Source organism: Silurus meridionalis, chromosome 15, assembly GCF_014805685.1.
Source record: "Silurus meridionalis isolate SWU-2019-XX chromosome 15, ASM1480568v1, whole genome shotgun sequence".
NCBI classification, from domain to species: Eukaryota; Metazoa; Chordata; class Actinopteri; order Siluriformes; family Siluridae; genus Silurus; species Silurus meridionalis.
In genome coordinates this window covers 7,665,883-7,690,380 of record NC_060898.1, presented here as the reverse complement: position 1 = coordinate 7,690,380, position 24,498 = coordinate 7,665,883, and the positions used below count along the sequence as shown (strand labels likewise).

Sequence of the window (24,498 nt, the reverse complement as noted above, 5' to 3'; positions counted from 1 at the left end):
AGCTAGGCCATCTGATGCAGCACTCAATCACTCTCCGTCTTGGACAAATAGCTCTTACATAACCTTAAGGTGTGTTGCGGGTCACTGTCCTTTTGGAAAATATATGATGGTCCCACTAAGTGCAAACCACATGGGATGGCATATTGTTTCAAAACGCTGTGGTAACCATTATTTACCATTATTTGAACAAAGTAACCAACAGTGTCACCAGCAAAGCTCCCCTAAACTATCCCCTAAACAGACATCCTCCTCCATGCTTCACAGTGGGAAACACACATTCAGGAACTGTTCAGTCAGCCTCTGTATGTCTAACAAAGACACGATAGTTATAACCAAATGACTGATCAGACCAAAGGACAGTTTTCCACTGATCTGATGGTCCTTGTGTTTCTTAGCCTAAGCAAGTCTCTTCTGTTCCTCCAAAGTAACAGTTTATTTATCACAAGCCAACCATGAAGGCTTGACTCACACAGTCTCCTCTGAACAGTGTATGTTGAAATACACTATATTGCCAAAAGTATTGGGTCACCTGGTCATAAGTATGGTTTATGATTTTTGAGCATTGCATTCCATATTTAGTCCCAATTTGCTCTTATATTTCCCTCCACTCTTCTGGGAAGATGTTCCACTAGAGTTTGCCTATGGATATTTGTTCTATTCCCACAAGGGTATTATGAAAGGCAGGTACTGATGTAGGTGAGGAGGCCTGGGGTGCAGTCAGTGTTTCATTTCATCCCAAAGGTGTTTAGTAGGGATGAGATCTGAGCTTTATAGTAGGCCAATCAAGATTTTTCTCTCCAAAGCATGTAAACCAAATCTTCAAGGAACTCACTTTGTGCACAGGGGCATTGCCATGCTGGAACAGGTTTGAGTTTCCAAGGTCAAGTAAATGCTGATTTTTTTTTATTATAGCACATCTAAAACCTCCTCTAAAATTGAGTGCCTCCAGCTTTGTGGTAACAGTTTGGAAAAGAACCACATATAGCAGGAAAGGTCAGGTGACCCAATACTTTTGGCAATATAGTGTATGTGTGCCATTTTTATGTAAAGCATTTATGCAAATTGTCAGTTTCCGAGGCAGGTAATTCTAATAAACGTATCCTCTGCAGCAGAGGTAGCTCTTGGTGTTCCTTTTATTGGATGGTCCCCCATAAAAGCCTGATCTTATCGTCCCTACCCCAATCTTATCGTCCCTACATTGGCTTCCTGTTAAGTTTCGAATAGACTACAAACTATTACTTCACTAGCACTAAATGGTTTGGCTCCCATGTATCTCTCCAGTCTTTAAACACGCTACAATCCGTCACGCTCCCTGAGATCTCAAAACGCTGAGCTTCTAGTAGTTCCTAGAATAGCAAAGTCCACTAAAGGTGGTAGAGCATTTTCACATTTAGCTCCTAAACTCTGGAACAGTCTTCCTGACAGTTTTCGAGGCTCAGACACACTCACCCAGTTTAGGTGTAGATTAAAAACATATCTTTTTAGCAAAGCCTACACATAACACGTCTCACATCATAACCTTGTGCTCCAGAACATCTGATCACATGCACATTATCAACTTGTGCTGTTAATATCATGAACAGCAGCAACGCTAATTGCTCTCCACTGCTTCTCTTTCTCTCCCCATCCCGAGACACCCTGAGGTTTGGCCAGCGCCAGTCACCTCCCACCTCGTGATGATTATGGACCTTTGAAAAAGTAGATGCCGAACTCGCAAACATCCCGAACCATCTAGGTACGTACCAGTGCCATTTGGATCCCGCTACATGTGTGGAGTTTTGACATTGGACCTGCTGGAGTGTTTAAAGGCTCTGGCATGGAGAAGCTGATGCTGGATCTGTGATGATCACAAATGCTGAGCTCATAAAACTAGGAGCTACTAACCATATAGACTGTATAAGGCTGCAGAAAGAACATCACTTAGATTCTTATACTCCAGTATTCATGTTAGTTCTCACTCTCCAATGTTCTGTACTGTTGAAAGATTTATGATCAAACTCTTGATGTCACCCAAATGAGGATGGGTTCCACTTTTGAGTCTGGTTCCTCTCAAGGTTTCTTCCTCATAACATCTAAGGGAGTTTTTCCTTGCCACAGTCGCCACGGCTTGCTCATCAGGGACAAATGTACACCATTCACCTTAACTGTTGATTTGTGTAAAGCTGCTTTGAGACAATGTCTGTTGTGAAAAGCGCTATAGATATAAACTTGACTTGATGCATCATAGAATTTGATGGCTTTGGAAACTATTAGGGATACATTTAAAGTTCTTGAGATTTTCAGACTGACTAACCTTTAGTTTTTAATGATGGACTGACTTTTCACTTTACTTAATTGTTTCGTACCAAAACAAGGATTTGGACAGTAGCTGTAGCACTAATAGGGCTTGAAGTACTCACCTTTTTCTCTGCACAAGATGGCTAATGGTCTAAAGAAGCCAAGAAATGTCACAAAGTGACTCTTGACAAAGCCCACCTGTGAACTGAACACCATTCATGAATGGCATGAGTGAGCCAAGCAAAAAAAAAAAAATGTGTTCACTAGATAATACCATAACGTGTTCTTATATAGTTTGGTTGTTTTCAGTATTAATGTACTATGTTAAAAACGAATCAAAACTATATATATATATATATATATATATATATATATATATATATATATATATATATATATATATATAAGCACTGTAACTACTTATTTTGCTGTAAAGGGGTAAATAGTAAATCGTTTTGGAATTTTTTTTATACGGCGCTTGATTTTAAAGCAGGCGCGGAAGGTTTACCTCAAACCAACATGCTGCTGTAAAGACGAGTTTTTGCCATTGGGGTAAAAAAAATTTGGTAAGGGTAATTTCGATGTGTAAAATGTGACCATCAACACGGACTGTCATGAGGTAAGTTTCTGAGGGTTTTTTTTTTTTTTTTTTTAGCTGTATGGATACTTTCTTGTCTAGGAGCCCGCTTTAAGTCAGGTTCGCCCGCAGGTGAGCGGTTATTCGTGCACACATCCCAATCAGCTCAGCAGAACTTCTCCCGTGGCTTTAGTCGGAATTACCCGGGTGATTAATCCCCTTTGTTTATTTTGTTTGTGGACCGTGTTGCAAATTTTCTTATAAAATCAACGCTTGAAATATAAACCTATCATCATAGTCTGGTTTTAGATGAAATGTCTCAGGCGGTAACTGTTCTGCCTTCGCCAGAGCTGCGCGAGAGCGTGCAGGTGTCCAGCCTGACGCTGCTGGTGCTCGTGCTCATTCCCTGTGTAGTCCTGCTGCTGCTGTTGAACTGCCTTCTGTTGGGACACAAACTGCTGCAGCTCGCCAGGAAAAAAAGGGCGCGCTACGGCTCAGAGTGCACGCTCTTGCACTCTTCATCGTCGTTGTCCACGCGCCAGAGAGTCGCCCGTTTCGGCGGCGACCCGTCGTTCGGGCCGCCACGCAAAGCAACCTATGCGTCTGTCTCGGAGCCGATGCTGGCGCAGCCGATCACCTCTTCCCTCACGTCGTCGGCGGAGCGCAGGGCTGCCTGCGGCCGGCGCTGCAGACCGGAGGCTCTCGCACACCCGGACGGGGCCACGTGTGCGGGCTCGGGGTCGCTCCGCGTGCCGAGTACGCTGCTGGGCGCCAGCGGGTCGCGCGCTTGGCGAAGGAGCGCGCCGGTGCTCTTGCAGTCCAGCGACTCGGAGCTGGAGCGCGAGAATGTCGCACCGCCGAATTCTCCAGAGCAGCTCCTGATTCAAAGCAGGGTAAGGGTTCTGACCTGGACAGTTCCAACTTCAGTTTTACGTCATCATACACAACCAGGCATACCATTATAACCACCTCACCAATAATGTTATGCCTGGTCAGTGTACGTTTACATCACTGCCTGAATCCATCCTTACTCACCGTAACAAATAATGCATATACATTTTTTTTAACTAAAATACAATATGTAGGTATATGGACACCTGACCATCACCTGCTTGGTAAGCATTAGAATTGTGGGTAAGGAAAGTCTGAGGAAGTAACTTCTGATCTCTGCATTGATGTTCATGTGACGATGTCTCACATAAATGTTTTAATAATGAGATGTCAAAGTATATGAAAAACTGGTTTATATGGTGGAAAACCAATACATTTTGTCCAAAATACCCCCCCCCCCCCCCAATTATCTTTATAATGTCTTTTTGTGCAGTCATTTACAGAGAAAATACATTGAAGTTTATATATTTGTTCTGCAGCATGCATGATTTGTACATTTGTGTTTGCAGCACGGTTCATTACCTGTGATGATGCGCAGGAGTAGCACAGTAGAGCTGGAGATGGTCTCACTCGATAAGGTCCATGTGGAAGGAGAACTCGTTAGCAGCATCCCCCAGGAGATCTCGTGCTTCATAGCATCTGCAAGCTCTTCAGCTGCCGGGCCTGGCCTGGACAGTGACTTTGGTGCCAGCGCAGGTGAGTTAAAAGCATGTTAGAAGATTTTCCTGAGTTTTTATATACAGTAAAGCTTAGAAGTAGCTTCTGGAAGGTAGAAATCTTGTCGGAAATGGTATTCAGCTTAGTTTCACATGGTGGTAGGCCACTCTCAAGCTAGATATTTTGTTTTACGCTACAGAGCTGTTCTACTTGAAGTGCTAATTAGTTTTCTCTGAGTCATGCCGACTGTAATACAGATGGCAGATCTTTTAGATCAGAGCTTCGTAAGGTAATTACTTTCTGCAATTGGAGCATCTTTAGGATAGATTTTTGGATTTCAGGTTCTCAGTCATGAGACATGACAACAGTCTGCATTTTTGTATTTAATTGAAGAACATAGAGACACGTCCAAGGGAATGGATTTATGGCTGCTATAATGTAAATGCAGGCTAAATTTACCTATAAATGACAGTCTGAACAATCTTGCATGCTATATTTATTATCAATAATCAATTATTGGAAATTATTATTTAGAGCTTGTTAGGATGTCATAATTTGATGACTGAAAAATCTAATGAAATTGATTGATCTATGATTGTTCTATTTTAAAATGTTGGTTTCCCTAGTCTGCTATTCTATGTATTTGTATTGAATTATGTCCACGTTTCAGGTGTGTGTAGTGAAGAGGGTGTAAAACTGTACACGTAATTATCCAGGTGTGTCTTTGCGCATCCTGTCGGCGGACAGCGACGGTTTTCCAGGGGCGACTTGGGCATCTGGTCTCGAATGGGATTATTACGACCCTAGTTACGTCACGCAGAACCACGTTCCCAAACACAGACACCACGCACCACCCATCACAAGCAAACAGTACTGGGTCTAAAATGCATCGCTCTCCAGATTATAGACAAAGAACTCGATACAGTTTTTTTTACTTTTTGACACAAACCCCCAGCACTTTATCCACATGTATATTTGCACAGCTAACTTTCCTGGACTGCAGTAGGTTTTTGTTTAGGAGAATCACCAAGTTGTGTTTAATCACATTTAATTAGTATGCACTTGTCTTTCACTGTATTCACTCAATGTTGTTTGCATGTATTTTGTGATTCACTACAAGTTTCTATAGTTTGGGCCTTCAAGCACATTACCACAGGCAGCTAAAAACTCATTTGACCAGATCAGACTGTCATCTCAATTTTATTGTCCAAATAAAACATTTTAAATGAATATTGGTTTAAAAAAATAAAAACTGTAGGATGGGTTTAGAAGTTTCTTCATTCTTTGAACTTTTGGAACACTAAATAACATGGGTGGGAAATATTTCCTGTTCTTCTCTGGGTGCCATTTCAAAGTTAAAGCTTTCTGTATAAACCTTCAGCTATACAGATGAATACCATTATTTTGACTCCACATAAGGTCCATGACCAACAGTTGCCTGTGACATTTGACCAATTTTGTGAAAAACTACAGATTTCAAAAGGACATTTGCAGCATAGTTTTGGATATTCTGTAGTAATCTGCACGCTATTGTGCATTGGATTATAGCACAGTTTTTCAATCATAAACATTAAAGTGTTGCTCAGTGGTGCCTTTCCCCCTCCCAAAAGCATTCTGACCAAAGTTAGTGCACCTGCTGATTAAATATTCTACCTCTAAACTTTTTTTTTTTTTAAGTGCACTCAAACAACCCACCTTAATCAAAGCGCAATGTTAAATTTCCACAAGCTTTCTATTTGCCTGTTTCAAGGTTTGCAGTACCCTGTAAAAGCAGGCCTTATATACAATAGATTTATAAAGATGAGCCAGAAAGTAGTGTAGAACACTTTATTTTTTAGATTTATGTACATTGATCAAGTGCCACCCAAACTTTGACGTCCATATAAACTTAATTGGAGCACTATATGCAAACATTGAGAGACATGAGCAAAATGGAGGAGGAAAGAGCAGGGTGACATTACTCAAAGCTAGACAGGAAATTGAGGACAAGTTCCTTCAGCTTGGCATCTGATGCTTCAGAGATCTTGCCTTCAGTCCTAGAACAGAACAGGCACCATCAAAACCATTCAACAATTATTTAAATATATATTGTATGAAACTAACCAACAGCATCCAAATCAAAACTGTTCTTTGTATTATTGCTAAAGTTCATTCTCTTACTTTTTTTTTTTTTTTTTAAAGGCTGGTAATCCTAATCAGATTTTCTTACTAAATATCAAATGTGTTTACCTAATGGTTGCAAGCAGTTCTTGGTGCTGGCTGAGAATGTGTTGGAGGAAGGCTTTTTCAAACTTTGTGATCTTGCTAGGTTCCATCTTGTCCAAGTATCCCCTCACACCAGCATAGATGACTGTGACCTGCTCCTCAATAGCCATGGGTGCTGGGAGGATAGGCAAATGTTTAATCATTTTTAAAAGCTGTTCAGGTAGAAGAATGTGTACCCAAATGGCCCAAGCAACATAGTACCCTTTATCAAATGTACTGAGAAACCAGCTACCTCCAAGCCAAGATACTAAAACAAGTTATGCTTTTGCCTTTCATATGCAATTAAATTCTCAAATGCATGACTAGGTAGATTGTTTGATTGGGTACTGTGTCTACATTTTATGAAATAGGGAACACTTGAAAACATGGCAGCTAGAGTTTTAGTTAGAGTGAAATGAACATTAGATGTATTTACCATATTGGCCCTGTTTCAGCAGCTCTGTAAGTCGCACACCCCTGTTGAGCAGCTGCTGGGTGGCTGCATCCAGATCAGAGCCGAACTGGGCGAAAGCAGCAACCTCACGATACTGAGCCAACTCCAGCTTCATTGTGCCAGCCACCTAAATCAAGCGATTTTAATGTGATTAGGAGGCATTAAATAAGGGCAAATTAAATTGACTTCAGCTAAACTGTTTAGAGTAATAAATCAGAAGGTCTACCTGTTTCATAGCCCTTGTCTGGGCAGCAGAGCCCACACGAGACACAGACAGACCCACATTAATAGCAGGTCGGATACCCTTGTAGAACAACTCTGTCTCCAAAAAGATCTGTGTATGTGACATTGGGAAATCAGTTACATTTTACATCTGCCATGTTAAACAATGCAAAGAAAAACAAGGCACCTTACAGTGAAAAAGAACAGAGTGCCAAGCAAACAGTTATACTGACCTGTCCATCAGTGATGGAGATGACATTGGTGGGAATGTAAGCAGACACATCTCCAGCCTGTGTCTCAATTACAGGCAGGGCGGTAAGTGAGCCACCACCAAAGTTGTCGTTCATCTTGGCAGCTCTCTCAAGCAGACGAGAATGCAAGTAGAAGACATCACCTGGGTAAGCCTCACGGCCGGGAGGACGACGCAGCAGCAGGGACATTTGACGATAGGCAACAGCCTGTGGAGGAGAATAGCAAGATGCCATGTTAATTTTTATTTAAGAATTTGATCTATTGACAATATACTTTGTTCTACTGCCTCAAAATTCTAGAGTGCATAATTTAAAGTCACATCAAGAATCCACAAAATTAGCAGGGGAAGAAAAAAAAAAAAAACGACTAGCAACAAAAAGTAGTGCATTTATCATGCAACTTTACAATTTGTCTGAGTAAAAACATTGTGTCACATTTACCACTGCTTCAATTGAAAAGTATTTCCCATAGAGAAAAAAAAAAAGTGCGATTTCTGGCAACTTGCTCATGCACAAACTCTTTAGAATCCTTAAAGCATTGGACAATGAAGCATCTAATACTACAGACATTATTCAAATTTGTAAGAGACCCAAAAAAAAAAAATGAACCCAAATCTGGTTCTAATCAAGAGATCTGAACTTTAGTAATGAGTGATACAAATCAAGCCATAGACATCCCATTACAGTCCAATGTTAGATTTTTCTCCATAAACCAAGGTCCACTGATTTAATTCCTGAGAATAGTTTTGATTATTTCTACAAGAACTGGCACTCAATTTGAACTTTAGTTATTGGGTCGCAATCCAATACTACATTTAAACCATTAAAAAGTTATTTAGTGGCCAAAAGACAAGCAGTAATTAATTTTAAACATTCATTACTCACCTGCTTGGAGAGATCGTCATAGATGATAAGTGCATGCTTTCCATTGTCCCTGAAGTACTCGCCCATGGAGCAGCCTGAATAGGGTGCCAGGTACTGCAATGGGGCAGCATCAGAAGCTGTAGCAGATACCACAATGGTGTATTTCATGGCATCAGCATCAGTAAGCCTCTTAACCAGCTGGGCCACGGTGGAACGCTTCTGTCCAATGGCCACATAAATGCAGTACAGCTTCTTCTTCTCATCCGTGCCTTCGTTGAAACGCTTCTGGTTGATGATTGTGTCAATGGCAATGGCGGTTTTACTGTTGGAGCAAACGTCGAAACAGTGAGCAGGGGAGCAGCTAATCTTTATAAAGACAGTTGAATTTGATCTGAATTAATAATTTTAAAAACGCCTGCAGTTCAAAGTCATTAATTTTTTTAATGTAACAAACCAAAATTTATAATCTCTAACTTAAACCCAGGTAAAGCAGTACAGGAAGGCTTTTTCATCCAAAGCGTTTTCACTGATGCTGGGTCAATTGTTATGCCAATCAGCCCATATCCATCCCATACCCAGTCTGTCTGTCTCCAATGATCAGTTCTCTTTGGCCACGGCCGATGGGCACCAAACTGTCCACAGCCTTGATACCAGTCTGCATGGGCTCCCTCACAGAAATACGGGGGATGATGCCTGGAGCCTTCAGACCAACACGCCGACGCTCCTTAGATCCCAAAGGACCCTGGACAAACGAGAGAAAATAAAAGAGACCAAACGGTATTTACAAAGCAATTTCAAAAGAAAGATGGAACAAAGAAAATTCAGTTGGCCAACTTTCAGCAAGACTTCATGACCCTACTGGAGTACAAAAGGTCAAAGCCAAACAAATATAAACTTGTAATTACTAGAGATTTCACAATGTAATAGCAATAACTAAGTTATAACTAATATTTTTGCTAGGTAAACAATGCTTGCTCATTTTAAAAAATCATATATTGGTAGTAGCTAGATATGGCAAAGAGCACAGAGACAAAAGTACTAAGGTACAAAACTATCCTGCATGGCCAGAGGGCTTGTTTGCCCCTTTTTTTGTTAGCAGAATTAAACAATATTTATAATTTTGAAAACCTTTTTTCTGTTCATAAATCACTAATGGAAAAATGGAATCTAGCCTCTATGGCGCAGCATACCTTGCCATCAATGGCATTTCCCAAAGCATCAACGACACGGCCGAGCAGCTCCTCTCCGACTGGCACATCCACAATGGCGCCGGTTCTTTTCACGATGTCACCCTCTTTGATCAACTTATCATTACCAAACACCACGACACCGACGTTATCGGGCTCCAAGTTCAAAGACATCCCCTGAAAAAGTAGTTACTTTGAGCACAATTTCAGAAGTAATAACATTTTATTTACATGCATATTCATATGTAGACAATATTGCACTTTTCACTTTCTACCCTTTAGAAAGTCTCATTTTAATAACAATACATTATAACTCACAGGAAATAAAATGTAGCAGACTTTCAAATGACCCAAACACTAAAACAGACCAGCTGACCCATGCGCACACACCTTCAGGCCAGAAGAGAACTCCACCATCTCTTCAGCCTGCACATTCCTCAGTCCATACACACGAGCAATACCGTCACCAATGGACAGCACACGTCCAGTCTCCTCAAGATTAGCACTGGTATCAGCGCCCAGGATCTTCTCCTCCAGGATGCTGGAGACCTCGGCAGTGCCTGGACAGTAGACGGGAATTCTCTAAGGACGTATTTTTTATAAAACAAACCATCCCACAGCAAAAGCAATGCCAAGTTATACTGCACATACCAGTCTTCTGCAGCCATGGCCTGGATGTGTGCAGGTTCTTCACGCCCACGCAAGCAGCAGCTACATTTTTGGAAACCTGTGGAATAATTAAATTACATATAAATCAAAGAAATCCATATTGCTGATCGCCCACTTGGAGGCCTTTTACATGTACACGTCCCTTGACCTTCAAATGCTATAAACCACTAAAAATGTCAATGAAATTGAGTTTAGAGAAACAGTATATAAAGGCAATATGGCTAAAAATAAACTAATTGATGCTGAACACTTCAACAATCCATAGAAAATATGTCACAGCTAGGTAGTCATGGGCTAGCACGTTAGCTTGCACTGCTAACAAGAGGATATCGCTAAATGCTAAAAGCGCAACATTAATGAAAATGTACATCCACAGTTCTTTACAGTTTTAATATTGAAATAAAAAAAAAAGTAATTTAATAAATCCATGGTATATCCCCCGCAATCACCTCCAAAACAGCGGAAGCGGATAAATGACCAAATCCTGACCTTCAATACTTAATGTCATTCATTTGACAGAAGCTTAGTTTGGAAAAAAAATAAACAAACTTCTATACATTCCTATGCACAACATATTTGTGTCATTACCTTAAATATAGTTATATGTCAATAAGAAATATTGCAATTACAGTCAGAGTTCCCGCAAATAATCAACGCAAAAATAAACCTGCAGCAGGAACAGGCCGCCCAAGTGCAAGATGGCGGCCGTACACGCCACCGCTGTGCTGACATTCAGAACACCAGCGTTCAAACACAATACAAGAAAATACTAAACCTTTCTGCCGAGAAACGCGTCTAAATTACTGAGTAAAAACTCCACTCACAAACGCGGCCCGACGAGGAAGAGTACGGGCAAGAGTCGCGGCGACGCGAACTGACAGCATGTTTCAAGTTGAAGTGCGAAGCTCGTCCTCCTCCACTGAGCAGCTACAGCGCAAAGAGCGGAGTGAACGAAATGGAGGACGCCGGCACAGGCTGATATAGGAAGGTCAACACACGAACCGGAAACAGTATGAAGAAACGTTTTCTTTAAAAAATAATTATATCAATAAACGAAGGATATTACCATTAGACAATTATTCGGGTGTTATTTGGTCATGTGGTAAAATATTCGTAACCATGAAATTTGTATGATTCATTTTTTTCTCTTGGTTAGCATATTTATATATACATATAAATATAGCCCCAAAAGTCCTTTCACGTTTGACATTGGGGCATTGAAATGAAACCAGAGCGCCACCAGTAACATCTGTCAACTATCACATCCACACGCACTCTAAAAAATATATCCCCTCGAAATAGATTATATAAAGAAAGCTTGCTTTTTAGGGTGAAATGGTTTAGGTCAATAAAAAAATCATGAACCAATAATCTCACATAAATATAAGCTTGTGACTTTGGTGGAAATCTCGCATAAAATAAAGTGACATGGCTAACCTACTTCCATTAGTCCCACCCAAGATTTTATTGATATATACGAGTGTAAATAAAACATTTTAATCTTCTTTTTCTTCTTCTGATTCTCTTCTTTTTCTTCTTCTTTCGGATGCTCGAAATTAGGAGTCGACGCAGCAGATCATCCGTCTCCATACCCCCCTGTCCTCTACATCTGCCTCTTTTAAACCAACTACCCGCATGTCTTCCCTCACCACATCCATAAACCTCCTCATTGGTCTTCCTCTTTTCTTCCTTTCTGGTGGCTCCATCCTCAGCATTCTCCTACCGATATACGTCATGTCCCTTTGCACATGTCCAAACCATCTCAATTGGGCCTCCCTTACCTTGTCCCCAAAACTTCCTACATATAATAATGTGGCAGCAGCACAATGCATAAAGCCTTACAGATACAAATACAGACCATTACATGGTTGTTGATACAAGACTGATTGATTTAAATATCTCAGAATCTGATCATTTAGGATTTTGATGCACAATCAAGGAAAGACAATGATGAGTAAACTGAAATGCCATGCTGATGAGTGACTAAGAATTTTTACTGTAATTAACAAAAACCTTTGAATTGCTTTATAGAATTGACATCACATCAAAAATGGTGGTGGAGGCATAACACAAGGCAACATCTGGATCTCCTGTCCACAATGAAGAGAGGCTAAGGCTACAATGGGCAATTGCTCATAGATACCCGACTTTTGAAGATTGTAAAAATGGCACTTGGTCTGATGTGTCTTGTGTTCTGCTTCAACTTGCAAATAAAACTGTACATATTAGTCAGCCTGGCATGCCTTATGTCAATAGTTTTAGCTTGAGGATGTTTTGTAATGTATCAGATTAGTTATTTGCACACACCCATCCCTCAGTCAAGCATAGTTTAAATTTTACAGTCTGTGAAAATACTATTGCAGACCATGTGCACCCCTTTTGGTCACAAAAGTGTCCTTCTGTCTACTTTCAGCATAATACTGAATCATGAACATGAAAATAAGTTTAGTGGTTTCTTGAGTCCAACAAAAAAAAATTGAAAAGATATTTACAGAAAAGATATGCAGCTAAAAGATAATCTGCATTAATTATGTGTGACTATCATGTCAACAGGGACCAGGAATATTTCCAGCACCTTTTTGGAATTAATGCAGAAGTTCTGAGAGCAAAGGTTAAAACAAATTTGTTAAGTAATATCTTTTGCCCAGGGTTTTGCTCACTTTCATGACACTTCTCCATAAGTCCCAGCAAGAGCATTGGTGTCTTTCAGGGACACTATGGCATCACCTCCACCTTCTCCAAGAATTAGGTTTATTTGCACAAACTATAGCCAGAGCTGTCTTTACTAAAACTTAAAATCTGATATAGGTCACGTAAATATGATCCCCAGGTCTGGCTCTAGGGATAAGTCCTGGTAACCTTGTTTTAGGCAGGACACATACAGGGACTATTTATATTTCTTTAGGAACCTGCTTTTCCTATTTAGCTTCTAGTGACAGCACTGAGGTTTATTCCAGAGTACACAATACCCTTCAGTTCATATAACAAGGTTTCAATCCATGAAAAGAGAAGCATAATGAGTATAATTGAAGAAAGAAAATTAAACAAATGTAAGGTATAATTGAAAGGGCGGTTAAATTATTCAAGTTATATGTTTTTATTGATTTAACACACAGGGGTCAATTATTGTCCTTATACCACAGTTACCACACCCCAAGACCATTGTTCAGATATTTAATTCCAAGACATTAATAAGGTTTTTGTCTTTAAAACACTCTTGTGTATAGCCTCCATTGCTAATTCTAATACATCATTTTCGTGCTAATAACAGAGGCTTCAGCCATTGATATGAATTTACTGTTGAGAAAGAGAGACAGAAAAGCTTGTAAACTATATTTGCGACATGAACGTCAAGTAAATAATGTACAACGAATAAATGAATTAAAAGGGGCAGTTGGCCTGTATCAATGTTTGTTTATTCTTTAAACTGTCAGCAGTAATTAATCATGAATCAAAATCATTTCTTGTTTTCTTAATGTGCTTTTCAACAATCAGTAGTCTTGTGCAGAGGAAAGGGTGAGTACAGAGTCAAAAGCCCTATTAGTGCTACTGCATCTACTGTACACATCCATATTATAAAAAGAAAAGACAGTTCATCATTACTTCAAGAAATTAAGAACAGTCAATCTGAAAAATCTTAAGAATCTTTTATAGATCCCACAGTGCAGTCCCCAAAAAACATCAAATGCGATGATGGAACAGAGTCTAATGAGAACCATCTCAAGGAAGGAAGACCAAGAGCTATCTCTGCTGCAAAGTTTATTAGAATTATTCAAGCTACGTACATAATTTAACATCCACAGTTCAGAGGAGACTACATGACTTAGACCTTCATGTTTATAATGTGGCCAAGAAACCATCACTTTAAAGAACAACTAACAGAAGAGATTTGCTTGGGCTAAGAAACACAAAGGATGGCTTTAGAACAGTGGAAAACTGTACTTTGGTCTTATGAGTCCAAATTTGAGATTTTTGTTGGAGTGTTGCATCAGACAAACTGGCCTACACGATCACCCAGTCTTAAACCAGTTAAGATGGTTTACGATGAGTTGGACTGGATAGTGAAGTTAAAGCAGGTACTATTTATGATTATTGGGAATGCATTTCCGGTAACTACTTCATAAAGCCGAATAAGAGAACGGCAAGAGTGTGCAAACCTGTCATTAAAATAATCAAAATTATAAACCATGTTCTGGGTTATTCATGTTGTTTACTAACTTATTCCATACATGTTTTTTCATCATTTAAATGTCTACAATATTAATGCATAATGTAAAAAAAGAGACTGCAGGAGACTTTTGACTGGAACTGTATGTATGTATGTTTGTTTGATCTCTGTGCTGCGATGGACACAATTGGTAACCTGAGGTAACATCAGGTAACTTGGCGAGGTGATTATAAAACTGTAATGTGGTCAAGAGCTGCCCGGAACTACTTTACCTATTCATTTAATGAAAATGGTGGTTGCTTAAATTTCGAACGACTGTCAACCAATCAGAATCGAGTATTAAAAAGCGTAGAATTATACTACTAGTATATATTACTAGTAGAATTATATTATATTATACTATTATAGTACATTTAGTAGCGGATTGAGGAAGAAAGTGTGGGGGAAAAGTAGCCTGAGAAAAGAAAGTCGACTGAATAATTGAGAAAAGTTTTTTTTCACCATTAGGTGGCGATAAATGAACTTTTAGTTACGTTTAACTTCGAAGAAGAAATAGTGCCGCTACATGGCGGGATCTTTTTTTGTGTTTGTTTACACGGTTAATGTAACGTGTCATAAGCAGCATTATGTGTGAGAAGAACAAGAGGGTGAGTAGTGTCCTCGCTGAAAACTGTAGTTCTTTAGACGGTTTTTCTCTTTTTATAAAATACAGTTTGTGTTTGCAGGTAAGTCGGTGGCTTGAGACGGTGTTCGGGGCGGAGGGAGTGCCGGAGTTTGAAGTGAACACGCGCACAGTCGAGCTGCTGGACCAGCTGGCGGGGATCAGCGAGCTGAGGTGTAGAGAAGTGTCCTTACTGACAGAAGACTACAGGCACAAAGCAGCAGAGTACAGCAGCGATGGTAGTGTTTAAATGGCAAATATTAATTCCATTTTATTTGTATAACGCGTTTAATAATGGTATTTAATTGGGATAAGCAGCTTTACAGAGATAGAGGTGATGAAGATGGACTGTATGAGTTTATCCATACAGTGGCAGTGGCAGGGGAAACTCCCTGAGATGGTATAAGGAAGAAACCTTGAGAGGAACCAGACTCAGAAGTGACACTGAATGTCATTTTTTACACTTCCACCATTATTGAGGGATGCTGTTCAGTGACAGGTGCTGAAATGCAAACTGTGGTCCTGAGGCATTGTAGCAAACTGTTGGTAAAAATTACAAACCAAATCTATTCCCATAGTTCTTGAGTTATTCGGTAATTTTATGGATATTTTGGCTGTTCACTTCGAACCATCCTACATCTCCAAATGAAGAGAACTCCATCCAGAGGTAGGGATTTGATGAATTAGGTGGATCCGAAGTGTAGAAAGGGACAGGAGCACTGGCCACCTCAAGAGCATGTTTTACTCGACAGAGAGAAGGAAATAAAAGGGTGATAAATAGAGAGAAAAAAGGATGATTAAGAATCCTTATTGTTACATAATGCATTGTTTTCCAGACTGTTCAGTGTTGTATAAACATATACCACACACTTTTTACAAAAGATACTGGCACATACTAATATTACAGTTACAATTAGAATGAGCTTTATTCTAGTGTCGTGAGTTTGGTCACAATACAGATCAGTATATGTTACGTTTATAGGATGTGATACTGAGAAAAGGCAAAGTTCTCGATCCTGAAGACTCTCCTGGGTCAGCAATCTAAGGAGCTGCTTTACTATTACAAAATGCTGATTTGTAAACTTTTTTTTTTTTTTTTTTTAATACATGCATTGAGTGAAAAAGGGTTTATGAGATGAAAGTACTGATATTTAATGTATTGGGATGCATTCTGTTGCATATTGCATCCATATAAAGTGGTTAGGATCTACCTGAATCTACTTTACCTATTGATTCTTGGAAAAGGGTTGCTGGTTGTTCACCTTTGAACGTCTGTCAATCAATCAGAATCGAGCATTAAGAAGCACTGTAGAAGAAGTGCTATTACAGTACAGTCTGTAGCTGAAAAGAGAAAAGGCACTACGGGCATCACAGGTCATATTGAAAACCTCTCCATGAATGGACACAGTTTTTACTTGTTCACTTAGGGTGTACTCACTTTTGTTGCCAGCTATTTTGACAGTAATGTCTGAGTTATTTTCAGAGGACAGTAAATCTGTACTGCTATACAAGCTGCACATTGACTACTCTAGAATATGAGGAGTGTACTCACTTTTGTGATATACTGTATATATGTTTTTACAGGAGATACAGGTCCATGTGGCATATTACAATTACAGTGTGCTATTTTCTTCAGTCATTCGTTTGGACCAGTATGTCCAATAGGTTATGTTTATATGACACTGGATATGTAAATAATTAAAAACAAAGTTTTCATTTGATATCCTAAACATATAACACAAAAAATGCTTTAGAAGTTTGTGGATAAAAGTACTAATTTAACTCCTTTTTTTTGTTATAGCCACCCATTTGCACGAAGTGCTACTTAATGGTGTTGGGCTTCAACCTGGAAGTGTTTCCAAATCCACTTCGGATTTTTTGTCTGTGTTAGAAGGTACTGCTGAGGTCCTTAAAGTGAGAAACACATCAATGGGAAGGTAATATATCTGATTGCATGGCTGTCATCCGATTGTTGAATGCCACTAGGCAAAGAATTATAGCAATAACTCAACAATAACAGTCCTAGTCCTAAATGTTTGAGATCACCCATCAACTCCGAAACAGCTGAGATATAAATGAGATATAAATGTGTATATTTGTAGGGAAAAAGTCGGTACACCATCTTTTGAATCCTGTATCAGGCGTAATGAAAATCATCTAAATCTTAGCAGGTCTTAAATTTAGGTGAATACAACGTTAAGGGAAAAAAAAAACACCACACCATGACACTGTGACGTTATTTATTTGAGCAAAAATAAAGCCAAAATGGAGGAGCCACGTGTGACAAACTAAGTACACCTTTACTGCTTCCCTTGGATTTGAAAGGCTAAGTAGCAACTGGGTGCTGCCAATCAAATGCACTTGATTAATTGATCATCATCAGGTTTGACCACCTCTATAAAAGCCAGAAATGTATCAGTTTGCTGATGTAGAGCATTCAGATGTGTTTTAGTACAATGACTTTAGCTTTAATCTAAGAGAAGCAATTGTTCTGTCATCAATCTGGGAAGGGTTATAAGGCCATTTCCGAACAATTTGAAGCTCATCATTCTACAGTGCGGAAAAATATTCACACGTGGAGAACATTCAAGACACTTGCTAAGCTTGACAGGGGTGGACATCCCAGCAAATTTACCTCAATGTCAGACCGTGAGTTACAAGTGTTACGTCTCAGACTCTACAGGCTACAAATGAGCATGTTACTGTAAATGTGAAAGTTCATGATGGTACAATTAGAAAAAGACTGAACAAATGTTTCTTTGGAAGGGCTGCCAGGAGAAGCCTCTTCTCTCTAAAGAAAAACATTGCAGCATGGCTTTGGTTTGCAAAGTTACATCTGAAAGAAAAAAAAAAAACATTTAAAAGATGTCAAAGCCCAGCCCTCAACCCGAATAAACCGCTGCGCATAAGCAAATTCCCTAAAAAAACCTCAACGAACTGAAGGAACATTGTAAAGAACAGTGACCCAAAAATTGCTACAAAACTGATATAAGAGACTGATAAGAGTCCTTCAGAACACGATCACTTTAAGTTATTGCTGCTTAAGGTAGTTCTATAAGCTTTTGAGTAATAAGGTTCACTTTGGTTTTCACAAATGGCTTCTCAGTTTCTGCTACATTTTTGTAAAAGTTAATGACACAGCGTCATAACTCTAACCCTACGTCATATGTTGTGCATCTGAGGCTGTATTTACCTAATTCTAAGACATACTGAGGACCATATGAGCTTTATTTTGTCCTGATGTATTAAACCCTTAGAATTCAAAGAGGGTGTACTTTCTTTTTCACATGACTACATTTTTTAAATACCGCTGCATATTGTGATGTTTACTGTCATTCATTGAACCCTGGCTTTTCAGCTTTGTCCCAGCAATTAATAAATTGACCAATGACCTGGCCGAGGCAGAGAAGACTGACAGGAAGTTGGGGCAGGAGCTGGCTGCTGTGAGGAAGAAGATGGCTGCCACAATGATTCTCCGGAAAAAACTTCAAGAGTAGGAGAAAACACAAAAAGCACCTTAGTGAATGTCACAGTCAGATTTAGACATTACATCAAAAATAGACCCAGAACATATTTTGATTGATTTTGTTTCATGCTAAAGACGATAGATCAAAGGTTCAGCTTTTATTTTCTAATAATAGATGTTTAAAACAACCTACAACATGGCACCTGTGTTTGCAGACACCAAATTTTTGATGAGCAAAAGAATTTAACAATTAGTCTTAATTAAATAAGGGATTATTTCAACATTTCAGGAGGTGAAATGCGTGTCCAATTGAGGTCTGATTGTTGAATTTGTGTTTTGTTAGGGACTTGAAGACGATTGTGCAACTCCAGCAGGTTGAGGCTGCGACAGCTGAAGAGAGGTTGCTTAATATGGACTTCATGAAGAACAAATCCAGAGACCTGACCTACAGAAATAAGATTGCACAGGTGTGCTTATCTCTGTGTGTGTGCGCGCACCGCTACTGGTCAAGTCTGTGGTCACAAATGTGCCTTGTGCCCAGTTGGGAACATTTTGGTTTTGCGTTGTTTAATGCTATTAATACAAAGTTTCTTTGCTTTTAACATTGACATACACTCACCGGCCACTTTATTAGGTACACCTTACTAGTACTGGGTTGGACCCCCTTTTGCCTTCAGAACTGCCTTAATCCTTTGTGGCATAGATTTAACAAGGTACTGGAAACTTTTGGTCCATATTGACATGATAGCATCACGCAGTTGCTGCAGATTTGTCAGCTGCACATCCATGATGCGAATCTCCCGTTCCAACAAATCCCAAAGGTGCTTTATTGGATTGAGATCTGGTGACTGTGGAGGCCATTTGAGTACAGTGAACTCAAGAACCAAACCAGTCTGAGATGATTCGTGCTTTATGACATGGCGCATTATCCTGCTGGAAGTAGCCATCAGAAGATGGATACACTGTGGTGATAAAGGGATGGACATGGTCAGCAACAATACTCAGGTAGGCTGTGGCATTGACACGATGCTCAATTGGTACTAATGGGCCCAAAGTGTGCCAAGAAAATATCCCCCACACCATTACACCACCACCACCAGCCTGAACCGTTGATACAAGGCAGGATGGATCCATGCCTTCATGTTGTTGACGCCAAATTCTGACCCTACCATCCGAATGTCGCAGCGGAAATCGAGACTTATCAGACCAGGCAACGTTTTTCCAATCTTCTATTGTCCAATTTTGGTGAGCCTGTGCGAATTGTAGCCTCAGTTTCCTGTTATTAGCTGTCAGGAGTGGCACCCGGTGTGGTCTTCTACTGCTGTAGCCCATCCGCCTCAAGGTTTGACGTGTTGTGCATTCAGAGATGCTCTTCTGCATACCTCGGTTGTAACGAGTGGTTATTTGAGTTACTGTTGCCTTTCTATCAGCTCGAACCAGTCTGGCCATTCTCCTCTGACCTCTGGCATCAACAAGGTATTTGCGCCCACAGAAATGCCACTCACTGGATATTTTCTCTTTTTCGGACCATTCTCTGTAAACCCTAGAGATGGTTGTGCGTGAAAATCCCAGTAGATCATCAGTTTCTAAAATACTCAGACCAGCCCGTTTGGCACCAACAACCATGCCACGTTCAAAGTCACTTAAATCACCTTTCTTCCCCATTCTGACGCTCTGTTTGAACTGCAGCAGATCTTCCTTACCATGTCAGGTGTACCTAATAAAGTGTAGATTAAAAGAAAACTGTGTGTGTGTGTGTGTGTGTGTGTGTGTGTGTGTGTGTGTGTGTGTGTGTGTGTGTGTGTGTGTGTGTGTGTGTGTGTGTTTGTGTGTGAAATTCTAGGATAAGCTGGCTTCCAGACAGATGAAAGACTCACTCACGCATCAGGCAATTGTGGAACTTGCTGAAGTATGATGTTTATGTCTGAAATTCTCATTTTTATCATTATTAGTCCAGGCTTTCTCTTTTTTACGGCGGTGTAGAGCTGACCGATACAATCAGTAAAAGTCAATGTGCTGTGAAAGAGCTGTTTGAGGCGGCTGTTACTCCAATTCTTTCCCCCATTTTTAACTTTTTCTCTCTTTCAAATTCACAGAAAATCACAGCATTGAAGCAGGAAATTGCGCCACTCGTGAAGAAACTGGAGCCTTATAATGACCTGAGCCCTGTAAGGAAACGTTTTTGCTATCAAATATTTTTACAGCACAGGCATTTTACCACAAATAACAATATTAGCACACCACTATATTATAGAAATAATTATAGAATTAAGATACAAAAGCTAGAAATGTAATGAAATATAAAGTGAAAATATAAATATTAAAATAATGAATTTTGAAATAAGTGTAATCTCTTATTTCTGCATAACGAGGTTCTAAAATGCTGACCCTTTCAGAGGCTAAAACCACAGTGAGACTCGGGTATGCTAGTTGTGTTATATGATATTCCTTCACTTTTCTGGCGATAAACTTCAGAATCCATGAATGGAATAAACCCAAATGTAAACCAAAGGCAAGTCCTCAACTTCCATTTTGAAACTAGATTTATATATACATACATACATACATATATATATATATTTCTCTATATATATATTTCTCTATATATAAAATATACACACGCACACAAGATGCATTATTGGACACTTCAGACTCTCTCACACTTTCCTGCTAAACAGAAAAGAACCCCCAACAGGTCATCACTGTAAAACAAACATATCAGGTTACTGCAATACACCTAAAACCAAATGATAGCTTATTTTACTCTGATATTACATGGGTAGGAATGCATCACTAAAGAAAATACTAGAATACTTTTAAAACATTAAACTAAAGGACTCTATATAACTACTGAACTCTGCCATAGTCAAAACTCAATAACATCTCATCATACCCACATTGATCCTGCCATGGAAATAGCCATCAATGCTGCCATGGGATTAAAAGAAAAAAACAATAAACAAAAAAACAAACAAATTAACAGTGAACACAATCAGATTGGCTCTCTCCATGTAGGTGTATTGTTGGTTTTCTAGACTGATGTATAGCAAATAGATTCAGGCTGCAAAAAAATGAAAAATTACTTATTTAAATGATTACTCAGCAAATAACGAATTAACCAGCGTGTGATCTGTGAATGAGGATGGCGACATATCACTTTTGTTGTGTTTTTTCCCAGGCCTGTCACAATTAATGTCAATTTTTAGAATTGTATTAATGCAGTGCGCTTTCTTTTTTTTTTTCCGGTGGAGTTCATTATTTATTTATTTTTGTTATATCTTAGTAAAGAAAGGACATCATGAATAAATGTTGTGTTTAAGGTTTTACTTCCACCTTATTTATTTATTTATAAATAAATAAATAAATATATATTAATCGCGCTTTAATAAAATTAGAGCCGTTAAAATTAATTTGCATTACATGTTATTAATGCGAACATTTTGTCAGCTTTAATATATATATATATATATATATATATATATATATATATATATATATATATATATATATATATATATATATATATATATATATATATATATATATATATATATATATATATATATATATATATATATATATATATATATATATATATATAACAAAAATAAAACCTTTAACCCAACACACATTTATTCCCGACATCTTTTCTTTACTCGGATAAGGGGGGGGGAGAACCTGCAAAAGAATTTGTAATCACTAAACATTTGTTTTACTGATGCGCCATGTCTTAAATCAAGCACCAAAATCCGACATGATTCACACACATCCGCCGATTTAAACTCATCCACGCTTGGTGTCCTTATTGGATCCTCAGATTATTGTCTCTGGATCTGTGGATATTTATTGAAACAGTTATAAAAAATTTGGTCAAGAGGCTATTTTAAGTACAAATTATGAATCAGAAATAGTTAAACTTGTGTGGATGGGACCATATAAAACATGCCATGTGTTTTTCCCCCTTATTCTGTTTGGTGTGAACCTATTCTGAAGCTCTTGACCTGTATTTGCATGATTTTAAATTTTTACATCATCTCCAGTTATGCGCATAAAATAATTGTGTAAAAAGATTTAGGATACATGGTTAAACTAAGTTAACACTATGCAAATTGCAGTGTAATGTATGCGGTCATAATTTAGAAACCGGGTTGCATCTTTATTATTATTATAATTTTTTTAACCACAACTTCACCTAACGCATCTTCCTTACTCTCACAGAGTCCTGCTCTGGCTCGGGTTGCGATTGAAGAGGTGAAAAGAGAGCTGGTATGTTTTTCTCCATGGACATTTTTTAACACTGGTAACCCTGCCATAGGATTGCACAAGCCAGTGCGCTTAGTGCTGGTCCCAAGTCCGGATAAATGGAAAGGGTTGTGTTAGGAAGGGTATCCAGCGTAAAACGTGCCAAATCAAATATGTGGATCACAAACCTAAATTTCATATCGGATCGGTCGAGGCCAATGAGGATGAGGTCGTCAGTGGAATGAGGAAGTGCAGGAGAGCATAAGAAGAAAGAGGTTGGCGAAACAGAATTGGGATCGACAGAGTGATGAGAAAAGTAGGCAGGAGTACAAGGAGATGTGGCGAAAGCCAAGGAAAAGGCATATGAGGAGCTGAATGAGAAGTTGGACAATAAGAAGGGAGAAAAGGATTTGTACCGATACGCCAGGCAGAGGGACCGAGCTGGAAAGGATGTGCTGCAAGTTAGAGCAATAAAGGATGGAGATGGAAATGTTAGGAGAGTGTGTTGAGAAGATGGAGGGAGTATTTTGAGCAGCTGATGAATGAGGAAAATGAGAGAGAGAGAGAGAGAAGGTTGGACGATGTGGAGTTGGTGAAGCAGGATGTGGATAGGATTAGTAAGGAGGAAGTGAGAGCAGCGATAAAGAGGATGAAGAGTGGAAAGTCGGTTGGACCAGATGACATACCGTTAGAAGCATGGAGATGTTTAGGACACATGGCATTGGAGTTTTTAAACCAGATGGTTTAACTAGATTTTAGAAGGATGAGAGGATGCCTGAGGAATGGAGAAGGAGTGTGCTGGTACCGATCGTTGAGCATAAGGGAGATGTGCAGACCTGCAGTAACTACAGGGGAATAAAGTTTCCCATGAAGTTATGGGAAAGAGTAGTGGAAGCCAGGCTGAGAAAAGAAGTGACCATCTGTGAGCAATAGCATGGTTTCATGCTGAGGAAGAGCACCACAGATGCATTATTTGCTTTGACCTTCTCTATACTTCTCCATCAACATTCTCAGAGGAGTTGCATTGGGACATGTATGAGGACAGTGTGACGGCAGTGAAGTGTGCGGTAGGAACGATGGATGATCCGCTGTGGTGACCCCTAATGGGGGCAGCCGAAAGAAGAAGAGGACGTTTATTAACATTGGTGTAACAATTTGAGCAATTTTAAATCAATGCATTAATTTAAAAGGTAGCGACTTATATATAAATTGAGGTAACAACCATAAACGATCAGTTATAAGTGATAATAGATTTGTTTATTCGATTAAATATTGATTATGAATTTGATTCTTGAAAGAAAGAACATCAGACTGGCTCCATAACTCGAAATATAATATTGGATTAATTCATATCCCTAATTATTCTTATATATTTTATTGATATTGTGTCATAGCAGATCAAGTGATATTTTATATTTTTTTCTATGAGGTTTGCACTGCTTTTAAAACAATTTTGTTGTTTTTTTGTGTGTATACTAGGAGGCCCTGGATGCTGCACTAGAGCAGAAGGTTGATTTGATGAACACTTTATCTAGATGACTGACTGAAGAAGAATAAGGATATCAGCAGCAGTTTTAATGCTGCTACTGTTTTTTTTTTTTTATCTAAGCTATTGTACTCTGCATTTGCAAATAAAAGCACATTTTCAATTCTCTTTGTTTATTTATT

At 39.0% G+C, this 24,498-nt stretch overlaps 3 protein-coding genes across 3 annotated transcripts; 2 read left to right on the top strand and 1 right to left on the bottom strand.

The window, feature by feature from the left end:
- The first annotated feature begins 336 nt into the window (after nt 1-336).
- On the top strand, nt 337-5,673 carry hwa (huluwa). The gene is made up of 5 exons (XM_046868281.1): nt 337-424; nt 2,933-2,986; nt 3,203-3,747; nt 4,255-4,441; nt 5,119-5,673. The coding sequence occupies exons 1-5, from the start codon at nt 337-339 to the stop codon at nt 5,283-5,285; spliced, it is 1,041 nt and encodes a 346-aa protein (XP_046724237.1). The 3' UTR covers nt 5,286-5,673.
- Nucleotides 5,674-6,215: 542 nt separating this feature from the next.
- On the bottom strand, nt 6,216-11,272 carry atp5fa1 (ATP synthase F1 subunit alpha). Its single transcript, XM_046868309.1, has 11 exons — nt 11,118-11,272; nt 10,276-10,351; nt 10,015-10,184; nt 9,628-9,801; nt 9,013-9,179; nt 8,459-8,759; nt 7,556-7,780; nt 7,327-7,434; nt 7,083-7,227; nt 6,632-6,782; nt 6,216-6,438 (listed from the first exon to the last, which is right to left on the bottom strand). Exons 1-11 carry the CDS (start codon nt 11,175-11,177, stop codon nt 6,360-6,362), a joined length of 1,656 nt encoding a protein of 551 aa, XP_046724265.1. The 5' UTR covers nt 11,178-11,272; the 3' UTR covers nt 6,216-6,359.
- Nucleotides 11,273-14,961: 3,689 nt separating this feature from the next.
- Nucleotides 14,962-24,484, top strand: haus1 (HAUS augmin-like complex, subunit 1). Its single transcript, XM_046867127.1, has 9 exons — nt 14,962-15,108; nt 15,187-15,361; nt 16,924-17,059; nt 18,481-18,615; nt 18,932-19,055; nt 20,432-20,497; nt 20,685-20,756; nt 22,807-22,854; nt 24,310-24,484. Exons 1-9 carry the CDS (start codon nt 15,088-15,090, stop codon nt 24,367-24,369), a joined length of 837 nt encoding a protein of 278 aa, XP_046723083.1. The 5' UTR covers nt 14,962-15,087; the 3' UTR covers nt 24,370-24,484.
- The last annotated feature ends 14 nt before the right edge of the window (nt 24,485-24,498 follow it).

Bases quoted from the DNA above. Each gene is read 5' to 3' on its own strand.
- hwa (XM_046868281.1), top strand. From the start codon at position 337: ATGACTGATCAGACCAAAGGACAGTTTTCCACTGATCTGATGGTCCTT. The intron at 425-2,932 runs GTAACAGTTTAT...TTTTTTTTTTAG, and splicing joins GTCTCTTCTGTTCCTCCAAA to CTGTATGGATACTTTCTTGT. The intron at 3,748-4,254 runs GTAAGGGTTCTG...TTGTGTTTGCAG, and splicing joins AGCTCCTGATTCAAAGCAGG to CACGGTTCATTACCTGTGAT.
- atp5fa1 (XM_046868309.1), bottom strand. From the start codon at position 11,177: ATGCTGTCAGTTCGCGTCGCCGCGACTCTTGCCCGTACTCTTCCTCGT. The intron at 7,228-7,326 runs GTAGACCTTCTG...CGCTTGATTTAG, and splicing joins AGACAAGGGCTATGAAACAG to GTGGCTGGCACAATGAAGCT. The intron at 6,439-6,631 runs GTAAACACATTT...GTTCTGTTCTAG, and splicing joins GAACTGCTTGCAACCATTAG to GACTGAAGGCAAGATCTCTG.
- haus1 (XM_046867127.1), top strand. From the start codon at position 15,088: ATGTGTGAGAAGAACAAGAGG. The intron at 15,109-15,186 runs GTGAGTAGTGTC...TTGTGTTTGCAG, and splicing joins TGTGTGAGAAGAACAAGAGG to GTAAGTCGGTGGCTTGAGAC. The intron at 20,757-22,806 runs GTAAGGAAACGT...TTACTCTCACAG, and splicing joins CTTATAATGACCTGAGCCCT to AGTCCTGCTCTGGCTCGGGT.